The sequence below is a fragment of the Lithobates pipiens genome, unplaced genomic scaffold (assembly GCF_037356315.1).
Source record: "Lithobates pipiens isolate NorthernLeopardFrog02 unplaced genomic scaffold, aLitPip1_a1.2 Scaffold_8, whole genome shotgun sequence".
Taxonomy (NCBI): Eukaryota; Metazoa; Chordata; class Amphibia; order Anura; family Ranidae; genus Lithobates; species Lithobates pipiens.
This window is the reverse complement of record NW_027507903.1, coordinates 174,981,512-174,992,983: the sequence shown is the minus strand read 5'-3', so window position 1 is coordinate 174,992,983 and position 11,472 is coordinate 174,981,512. Positions and strand designations below refer to the sequence as shown.

The 11,472-nt window shown below is 42.3% G+C and overlaps 1 protein-coding gene across 1 annotated transcript in view; it reads left to right on the top strand.

Annotated features, from left to right (window-relative positions):
• The window catches only part of SYPL1 (synaptophysin like 1), a gene marked incomplete in the record, with an annotated part of 82,905 nt that overhangs the window by 33,523 nt on the left and 37,910 nt on the right, over positions 1 to 11,472 (top strand). The window contains 1 exon segment of the mRNA XM_077468337.1: positions 7,939 to 8,140. Within this exon segment, the coding sequence (XP_077324463.1) occupies positions 7,939 to 8,140 (202 nt within the window).

Here is an 11,472-nt window from a genome sequence, read left to right as displayed (position 1 = left end):
AAAGGCTACATAGGTTATTGCCATCTTCTATCTTCTAGAGCAGTGATGGGCAACCTTTTTGGCGTGGTGTGTCAAAAAATCGGCAAAAAAATCGAGCATAACTCGCGTGGTGTGTCACTTCGACAAAAACAATAATTTTTTGCGCATTTATAGTTTAAAACTACAAAAATGTATAATTGCAATATATAATTGTATTTAATAAACCAAAAACAAATTTATTTAACATACCTGCTTAGTAACTTCTTTGTTCATCAGTCAATTTCGTATGTTGCCCTTGATATTATTGAACTTGTTTGGGGTGCCGTGAACCAGGGCTGTGGAGTCGGCTGCTTCCAGCTCCACGTCCTCATCAACATGCCGCTCCAGCCCGCCCCTGCTATGAATATTCCTAGTGACGCGAGGGCGATGATTATGAATATTCATAGCGGGGACGGGCCGGAGCGGCATGTTGATGAGGACGTGGAGCTGGAAGCAGCAGACTCCACAGCCCTGCCGTGAACTGAGATAAGTGAGGGGGAGGGCGAATTCTTTAACTAACCTGCCTATTGGTGACTTTTTTGTTGCTGAATTTCATCGGCTAAATCTTCAATTGAAGGTTGGTATTTTGTACACTTCAGGCCCAAGAAAGCGCTACTAACCTCATCTGTCAATCTGTTTCTTTTGTTGGTTTTGATATTATTTAATGCTGAGAATAAGGTCTCACAAAAAGTACGTAGAAGGAAAAATTGTGAGTAAAGCTGTTGCTATATTTGTCAGGGTGCTAAAAGTGTCTGGTAGTCTGTTCCAGGCACTCCAAATTTCCTGTTCGTAGTGGCACTCATCTTTATTCTCCAAGCGGCCCCTTTCCAGATTCTCAAGCTTTGACCTCAAGTCAACAAACACCTGAGCCCAGATGCTGTCTTGAAATTCTGCAAGCTGCATCTCCAAATCATCTATTTGCATCCATTGGAAACCATTTAATTCCAAACTATTGTAGACTACTACATCAGGATACTTAATTATTTTCATGGTCTGTTCTAGGCTTCTAAATTGACTAAATCTATCAGTAAACTGGTCAAGTAACGAGTCTAAAACATGCTGGTACTTCATATGCAAGAGTTCCACTTCATTTCGTACAGCTGCACTGGCCTTCTCAAAATGCTTTTGTACTCGAGGAAAATACTTATACGTTTTAGTTTCTACATCTCGCTTGAAAATTTTTACTTTACTTTCAAAAGCTTTTATGTATCCAAACATAACATCAATACTTTTGCCAAAACCTTGTAACTTTAAGTTCAGTTCATTAACATGAACAGAGAGATCTGTAAAAAACATCAGGGTGTTGACCCACTTATCATCATTGAGCTGAGGAAAGTTTCCCAGATCCTTCTCTTCAAGAAATACCTTAATTTCTTCAAAGCACTCCACAAAGCGCTCAAGAACCTTGCCTCGGCTCAACCATCTTACATTATTGTACATCAGCAATCCACTGTAGGTGGAATCAACCTCCTGTAAAAGTGCTGAAAATTCTCGCTTGTGAAGGGGGCGAGCAGCTATTAAATTAACTATTTTTGTTAGAACTGACATTAAGTCATTTAAGTCAGTGAATCCTGCCTTGGCACATAAAGCCTCCTGATGGATAATACAATGAAAAGGCACAATCGCATGTCCAATAGCTTCTGTAAACAATTTCACAAATCCAACGTTTTTCCCCACCATGTTTGGGGCACCATCTGTCGTCACTGACACAACTTTAGATATATCAATGCTTAGGTCGCAGAATGTTTGCATAACAACCTTACATATTTCGCTTCCTGATGTACTTGTTGGCACTGATACTAACTTTATCAACTCTTCTCTCATTGTGTGACCATCAGAATATCGACCAATAATGGCCAACTGAGCATGCGATGTGACATCAGTAGTTTCATCAAGAGAGATGGAAAAATATTTACAATTCCTTATGTCTCTCTTTAATTGCTGTTGTACGTTTGTGTTCAGTCTCATTATTCGGTCTTTTATGATATTTCTACTGAGTGGTAACTCAGATATTCTCTTAATAATTGCATCTTTATTCTGCATATCGTGAAATAGAACTGGCGCACATCTTAGGAGAGTTTCTTTAATAAATTCTCCCTCATTAAGCGCTTTTGCATGCTGAGCTATGGAGTGAGCAATGCTCAAACTTGCAGAGTTTAAATTTGTAGAGCCTTTTATAAATTTAAGGATGGAGTTAGATTGGCTCTTATAAAGGTGTAGCTTCCTGGAAATGTATTCCCTCCTATCATCCTCACTTTTTTCCAAGAGCTGGGAATGATTAGTTTCAAAATGTCTATTTATATTCCACGTTCTGCTTACTACCGTTTCAGTACATAGAACGCAAAATGATCTGCCATTTTTTTCTATAATGCCATACATCTCGCTCCATGTCTCTTGAAAGGGTCGGCCACTGCTACTACCACTCCCTTTACTTAACCTTTGTTTTTTATTTTTTGGGTGCTCCATCAGTGGGCCAGTGACAGCAGATAGAATTATAGATAGCCAATTAGGGGTTAACTAGCCTAACAAGCTAACACAACCTCCCCCTCACTTATCTCAGTTATTGTGGGCAAGTCCATGGCACCCCAATAGTTGCTGCTAATGACGCTCACAGTTCCCGTTGGCACTCTGCTGTTCCCTGCTGTGGTGCGTTCGTAACTGACAGTCCCAGGAGTAGACTCTCTGTGCTGGCCTGACTGGAGAGAGGCGCGCACTGTTCCTGCGCTCCTCTCCTGCGGGTCCTCCCTCGCCGCGCTGATGACGTGTGTGCGCACGGCACGCACGCCTTACCAGCAGCCCCTGCGCTCAGAAAGGGGCGGCGGCGATACAGTAAGTGAGTGTGGGCGGGGGAGATCACACGTCCCGCCCCCCCCGCGTTCCTCCAGCACAGATTCTTTCATCCTCGGCGGCCGTGCAGGAGCCGAGGATGAATCGCATGAAATCCTGTGCGTGTCACCCCAAATGGCTACGCGTGTCAGCACTGACACGCGTGTCATAGGTTCGCCATCACTGTTCTAGAGCCTCAGCCTAAAGGACAACTTTCCTGAGAGAAATGTGGATGTCATTGACTATCTTCTGAAAATGATAGTTCCTGGCTGTCATTGGTTTCAATGCTTTCAGTTGCTGACCTGTACGAAGCATGCAGCAAATAGGACTCCTTGATCTGCATACGTTTTGCGTCAGTGACTCAAAGTATTGAAATCCTGGCATGAAAATATCAATGAGTGCCACCTGTCTGTGTTTCATTAGGAACTGATCAGACAATCCATTGCTTTCTGTGCAGCGGCAGATGTCAGTGGACATGTGCCGAGATCCGATGTGAACCTGTCCACTAAAAACAGACAGATGAGGATCCATTCCTCATCTGTCTGGTAAATTGGATCAGAGGACAGATGGTCAGTATCCATCCAGCCGCCCATAGAGGAAAGCTGGCTGTGATGCAGAGTGGACACAGACCTGTCATCCCGCCTGCTCTGTGGGGATCAGCGGAGAGATCCCCCTGCTAAAGCGGGCTTATCCACTGGCAGACTCCACCAGTGGGAAAGGGGCATAATCCCTTTCACAGCCAGAGTTGTTTTTTATTTGTTTGGTGTTTTTTTTTTTTTTTTTTTTTCCCCCACATTTCAAAAATCTCTGTTTAGGCCTGAAGATTATTTAAAACCCCCAATTGTTATGCATTTTCAGAAAGCAGACCACCTAGAAAAAAAAGTAACGGTGACAAAATTTTATGTCACACACAATTTTTGTGAGAGGATTTATCAAGTGCAAATTTTCAATAAAAAATGCACTAAAAGTAATTTGTAGAGCACACAAAATGCATTATTACCTATTTTTGGGAAAACAAAAGATGAAGTTTCGCTGAGTAACTAGATACCCAATGTGTCAAGCTTTAAAATTGTGCCTGCCCATAAGATGACAAACTTCAGTACCCTATATTTTTTTTTTTTTTTTTTTAAGATATATATACATACATGTGTGCACACACACTTGTCCCTCAAGTCCATATTGTAGTTAAATGTTATTAAAAATTACCTTTCCGTTATCTCAGTTCACTAAATTACATTTTCCATTCTCAGCAGCCTCATCCATTGTGGATGTCTGAGTCCTATTCTGGTCAATATAGGCCAGTTTCCCATGCTGTGTGGTTGCCAGCAAAAGACTGGCCTCCGATCTTGTTCCCATCCCTTTCGTTGTCATTTTAGTATATGGGACAGATTGTCTGTCTGTCTAAGCCTTATAATTTCAAATCGCCCATAGTCCATTAGCTCCCTTGTTGCAAAACAAGGACTTCACCCCGAGCCTCACCAATTTGGCATTCGAATGGTGGTCCAACTAGGGCTTCCTGCGCACCGCAGACTTATGCGATAACAAGGGAATTCTGTTCAAACAAATCTTAATAGAAGAATTTCAAATGCCAGACTCACAATTTCGATACACATTGCATGCATACTTTATCTTGCAAATGTGGTCTTGTAACTATGTCACCTATGTCCCTGGTATGATAAAAATCCGTGGTACAAATATTGTGACATTTAAAATGGTGGTAGTATACATTTATTTTTTTTTATTTTTTTTTTTTCCTCCAGGGTACTCCCAGAAAGTGTTTTTGTGTTTATTTAAAAAATATCACACTTAACCACTTGCCAAACGCCAATATGTGTCCTCCCTTTTGAAGACGGATATCGTTGTTATTGCAGTAACTAGCTGCCATAACCCCGGTATCCCCGTTTTTGGCCGGTGGTCGGCTACAAGCTAAAAGTGGTCTCTGAGGCAGATTTGCCACAAGGCGGCGGGAGAGGAAAACTCACCCCCCCCCCCCCCCCCCCCCCCTCCTGCCGTGTTCCAGTGCCCTCCACCACTTACCGGAGCTGTCGGAAATGGTGGAGGCGATCCGTTCCTTTCACTGGCTGTCCATGAAGACGAGTGAGGGGAAGATGGGGTCCCCACCCGTCTCCATGACACTGCAGGGCGGAAGCGATGTCAAAACCTCACTTCCGCCATAGCTCTTAAAGGGCCATTTTTTTTTCTTTCTTCTAACCACTATAGCCCCGGAAGGATTTACCCCCTTCCTGACCAGAGCACTTTTTGCGTTTCGGTACTGCGTTGCTTTAAACGACAATTGCACGGTCGTGCGACGTGGCTCCCAAACAAAATTGACGTCCCCCGCAAATATAGCATTCTTTTGGTGGCATTTGATCACCCCTGCGGTTTATTTTTTGCGCTATAAACAAAAAAGATTGACAATTTTGGAAAAAAAAACACTATTTTTTACTTTTTGCTATAATAAATATCCCACAAAAATTATATATATATATATATATATATATATATATATATATATATATATATATATATATATATATATATATATATATATATATATATATATATATATATATATATATATATATATATATATATATATATTAGTGTGTGTTTTTTTCCTTAGTTTAGGCCGATACATATTCTACATGTGTTTGGTTAAACAAAATCGCAATAAGCGTTTGATTGGTTTGCGTCAAAATTATAGCATCTACAAAATATTTTTTATTTTTTTTATCATGACTGCGACATTATGGGGGGACACATCGGACAATTTTTTGACACATTTTTGGGACCATTGGCATTAATACAGCAATCAGTGCTATAAAATTGCATTGATTGATTAATGTAAAAATGTCACTGGCAGTGAAGGGGTTAACCGCTAGGGGACGGGGAGGGGTCAAGTGTGACCTAGGGGAGTGTTTCTAACTGTCTGGGTGATGGGCTTTGTGTGACGTGGCACTGATCGCTGCTCCCGATGACAGGAAGCAGTAGATCAGTGTCCTGTCTTTGGGAAGAACGGTAAGGTGCTGGGTTATCCCCGCGACGGTCGAGTCCGTGGGCACAGAGCTCGCGGCAGGCGCGCGCACGGCAGGAAATTCAAAGCAACGTACGGGTACGTTACTTTGCCGATTTGTGTATATGCCAGCGGTTGGTAAGTGGTTAATTGCATTTTTGTGTAAATTTGAGATCTCATATTTAAGAGGTCCTGTCATGCTTTTTTCTATTACAAGGGATGTTTACATTCCTTGTAATAGGAATATAAGTGACACTTTTATTTTTACAGTTAAAAAAAAAAAAAAAAAAAATGAGAGCAATAATTAGCCCTAGACCGTCTATGGAGATTTTTAAGGGTAAAAGTTTGCAATTTTGAAGCGTGACATGTTGGGTATCAATTTATTCAGTGTAACATTATCTTTCACAATATAAAAAAAATAGGGCTAACTTTACTGTTTTTTTTAATTCAAAAAAGTGTGTTTTGTTTTGTAAGACCGCTGTGCAAAAACGATGTGACAAAAAGTATTGCAATGACCGCCATTTTATTATCTAGGGTGTTAGAAAAAAAAATGTTACAAAAGTGGATTGAGATGTTTTTTTGTCTATGCCTTTTTTCAATAAAAAGTGTTTAAAAAAAAAATTTATGTTTTGGGGGTTCTAAGTTATTTTCTAGCAAAAAACAGTTTTTAACTTGTAAACAACACATCTAGAAAAAGAGGCCTGGTCCTTAAGTGGTTAATGTTTTAAATGTGTGGCAAACACCTCTAGCAGTGAAATGTTTGAAGATTGTGCCCAGTTAATGCTTTATTTTAAATTCAAGAGATTTACCTTCACCTGCTGTCTTGCTGACAATGTTTTACCAGATAGGAAGTGAGTGAAACACTCCAACAATGGAAAATGCTTTTCTTTATGGTCAAAGTCCTTCAACTGAGACAGATATAAACCACATAAATACGCCACAAGAAGTAACTCTCAGTAAAACGTATTGAGCAAGCTTGCTGAAGGCCTGCGACATTTCTACCTGAGGGTTTGGAATCTACCGGGCGAAGCAGGGAAATATCCACCTGCTTAACTTGATGACATGATCTGACACCCCATGCTGAGATGCGGCTGCAGCCACTCTGATCCAAAAGGAGTGTCCAGATTACCGGCTGGGGTCAAGGCCTAGGTTAGTCAAGAAGATCCTAACGTGTCTGAACTGGTTGCCGCTCAGGGGGCTGGTAGGAAAAGGTAGCAACGGGCTTGATTCCGACTGGCTGGGCATTGAGATGAGACAATAACTGGTCGAGGGTCGCTACGGGGCACCAGGCTTTGTGGTTCTGGAAGAGTTGGTGTTGACCCTGGGGCCGTACTGTTGGGTTTTAGACACTGTGAGGTGTAGAACAAGATGCTCTTGAAGGTGAGCCAGGTGCTGCCTGTGCAGCAGCTGGGGCCACTAAAGGTGAACTCGCTAGGCCACAAAAAGCTGTAGAAGGCCAGGTAGATCATCTTCTACACCAGTGTCTAAAAACCCAACAGTACGGCCCTGGGGTCGAAGTCAAGCTCTTCCAGAACCACAATGTCTGGTGCCCATAGTGACCCTCGACCGGTTATTGTCTCATCTGCCCAGCCAGTCGGAATCCAGCCCGTTGCTACCCTTTTCCTACTAGCCCGCTGAGTGGCAACCTGTTCATCAGACGCGTTAGGATCCTCTTGACTAACCTAGGCCTTGACCCTGCCCGGTAGTCTGGATACTCCTTTTTGAATCTCAGAATGGGGTGCCAGACCGTGTCATCAAGTTAGGCAGGTGGAAATTCCCTTGCCTCGCCCGGTACATTCCAAACCCTCAGGTAGAAATGTCGCAGGCCTTCAGCAAGTTTGCTCAATACATTTTACTGGACCACCACTTCTTGTTTATTGAAACTACAGTTTTCCCTCTCGGGTGCAGACCTGCACTAGTTTCTGTTCGCTCTGAAATAGAAACTGGTGGTGGCGCAGATGGACTTGAAACAGGTCTACCTGGTGCACACCACTTCTGACAGAAGGGCACAGGAAGCTTGGGTAATTCCTCTGAATGTTTTTAATAAAGAATACTAATTTATTTTCCATTTTTGTTTTTAGCCTGAATACAGTTATATTTAAAGGCATTGAGACCATCTGTAATGAAAAATGGCAACCTTTCCATCTCACCGGGGACTATTCTTCTCCAGCACAATTTTATGTTGCCATTGCTGTTTTGGCTTTCCTTTACTCTATGGGTGCCCTTGTATTGTATCTTGGGTACAGGCATCTTTATCAAGAATCTAAAAAAGTGCCACTAATTGTAAGTACTATCCATTTTGTCTGTTTACACTACTATGTGTGTGTGTGTGTGTGTGTGTATATATATATATATATATATATATATATATATATATATATATATATATATATATATATATATATATATATATATATATATATAAAAAAATTGAATAATTTAAAAAAGGAGTGCATGAAATTAATATATCCATAAATATATAACAAATTCATAGGTTTGCACTTTTATTTTTTTTTTATTTTATTTTTTTTTTGTTTTTTTTTTTTTTTTTTGTTTACTGCCATGTATGAGTACTGAAGTCACTATGACCAGCCTGGGTTCACACAGGAGCAGTACAGGAAACTGCAAGTGATTCAGAAAGGAATCACACTGTATTCCTGTTGAAATTGCATGTAACTCTTTGCAGTGCGATTTGAGCCCATTAAATTTGTAAGGGCTCAAATCGTACTGCAAAGGTATCGGTTTCAGGTATCTGAGCATTTGCATGAGTACAAGTATTTACTTATCTTAATCGTGCAGGACATGGGCAACTCTTTCATACACCATGGGTTATGGGCCTGTACCTTCAGGTGATTGGACACTGGCCAGCTTCACTACTACAGAGGTAGTACTTCTCTACTGGTCCAACCTTGGTAAAAATTTTGGGAGCCATACCCGGATCCCACTCCTATGTGGGGCACTTGATGCAGGGCATTGTTAGCCGCAGGGTGCTATACAAGTCCATGATCCATCACTATGGGACTCAATCCCCAAGTACCCCTTAGGAGGTGTATCCATTGTGATGGGTTAAGCCTGGACTTTATATAAAGTCCAGCATCTTGGACAAGTAAGACCGGGTCACTCCCTGTTTTGACTGCTGCTGTGTAAAACAGGGCTGTGTCGGTGTATACACTTTTTTTTCAAACTTGTGCTAACATTCAACCAGTCAGAGCTCATTCTTAACTGCATGAGTAGGTGTTGCATCACACCACTGGTCACACAACTTGACCTCACTTCTGCCTAGTGCCCTTTTAAGGTCCTCAGGCGCTTCCTCCTGTCTTTTCGCCACAAGGAGTCCTTGCAAGTCTGTTTGGGTTACAGTGTACACTTATCCCATCTTCTACACTTCATGAGTACCCCCCCCACCCAGGGTACTGTAGCTATGACTGAGATCAGGCAAATGGGAGCCAACTCCAACCAACAAGCGAACATCTGCTCAACATTCCACCTCAGTGATTATGCGTCAATTGCACTGAAGAACCAGTTTTAATGCTGGCTTCAGCATTCAGGTCTAGCTTTTTTTCAGACACACAAGCTACTTAACAAAAGCAAAATTCTATGCAACTGACATTTTTTTCAGACGGCTTACGGCATTCATTCAACAATGTTTGTTCAGAGCTCAAACTCTCCCCCTCTTCTCCTAATCCCATTTTTTTTTTCATCTGGAGTCCGATCCTGATATGCCAGCCCTAGAGGATGCTGAATTGAAGAGGATGTTGAGGCAGTGATGGCAGAAGCTGCAGGATATTTATTTTTCTCCACACAGTCCCTATAATGAAGAAGGAACTTCAAGCAACATGCTTGCTAATTTTGAAAAGGTCATTGTATCTGTCCACAAAAGCCTTGGCATTGTGCATGACGACTCTGCTCCATCTTGCCATGCCCCTTTGGGCACAAAGAGGCCTAAAACTCCCAAAACCTTCCCTAATTATGAATAGATATAATTATGCAGTCTACGAGGATCGTGTCACTCATGTAACTACATGAAGATTGTTGTGCTGCCCTGAGCAAAGAAAAATGGACATGTTGAATAAAGCTGTAAAGCGATCTAATAATGTATGCCCTATATTATACTTTGTGTATGATGTAAGTAGACAAAGTGATGCTCGCATAATGAAACTCAAAGGTACATGATGCTTGACAAGCTGTGAGAGGAAATGATTGTTATAACTAATGTGCTCTAAATGAGACATCCAAGCTTTAAAGTGGTAGTAAACTCCTTTTCTAGTGCTTTTACCTACAGGTAAGCTTATAATAAAGGTTACCTGTAGGCAAAATGAATATCTCCTAAACGTGCATCGTTTAGGAGATGTCACCGGCTGCTGCTCACTGGAATGCGCTCTGAAGGGAGGGTATACTAGTGCCGTCCCTTCAGAGCTCTGTGTCATGGCCGTGACTCCTGCACACACGTGCAGGAGTAACGTCATCGCAGCTCGAGCATTCAGGCAGCCGAAGCCTGCGAACCTGGGAGTAAGATTGGGTGAAGAATGCCCTGTCAGCGGTGATGGCAGACCAGTGGAGGGTTTTGTTTTAAGGCAAGTATCTCATAATGTGCTAGTATGCAACGTATACTAGCAGATAACATTGTCTTGCAGGGGGATTTTTTTTTTTCTCCCCCGTTTCACCACTTCACTATCTATCCATCTATTTTATCATCAGTGTCACTGTTGCTAGGCAGAACGGAAAGATGCTTGTTTACTTTAGCATCTCCCTGTGACACGATTGCGGGTATCCCCGCAGCCATCGAGTCCGCAGGACCCGTGATCGGACTCAGAGGTCCTGGCTGGCACGTGCGATGGCACATTTAAAGGGACATATCTGTAGGCCCATGTGCCTGTCCGTGCCATTCTGCCAAGGTACATCGTTGTGCGCCGGTCGGGAAGTGGTTAGTTTGAATTTATTTATTTATTTTTGTTTTGTGTCTGGCTGCATTTTCAATCTCCCCTAAGGCCCCTTTCACACTGGGGCGGGAGGTGCGTCGGCGGTAAAGCGCCACTATTTTTATCTGCGCTTTACTGTCGGATTTGCGGCACAATTCGGCCGCTAGCAGGGCGGTTTTACCCCCGCTAGCGGCCAAGAAAGAGTTAAAAACCACCACAAAGTGCCTCTGCAGAGGTGCTTTGCCGGCAGTATAGCCATGCTGCCCCATTGATTTCAATGGGCAGGAGCGGTGTATACACCGCTCCTTCACCGCTTCAAAGATGCTGCTAGCAGGACTTTTATTTTTATTTTTTATAACCTTCCTGCTAGCGCACCGCTCCAGTGTGAAAGCCTTTGGGACTTTCACACTGGAGAGACAGCGGCTGTTTCAGGTCGGTTTGCAGGCGCTATTTATAGTGCCTGCAAAACGACCCCGTGTGAAAGGGTGGTGCTGTAACATAAACAATCGATTTTAAGATTACTGGACACTTGATGGTTATGACGTATGATGCTTTATATCGTGAGCCATTTCAGCTATATTTGCCTCTTCAATTAAGGCTCTATTGGGCAAAATATGTTTGAGGGTTCTCCCAAGTTGAAGCCATTTTTTACTTCAAGGAGCTCAATATATGCTGAGGCAGTGTGCGAATGGGCAC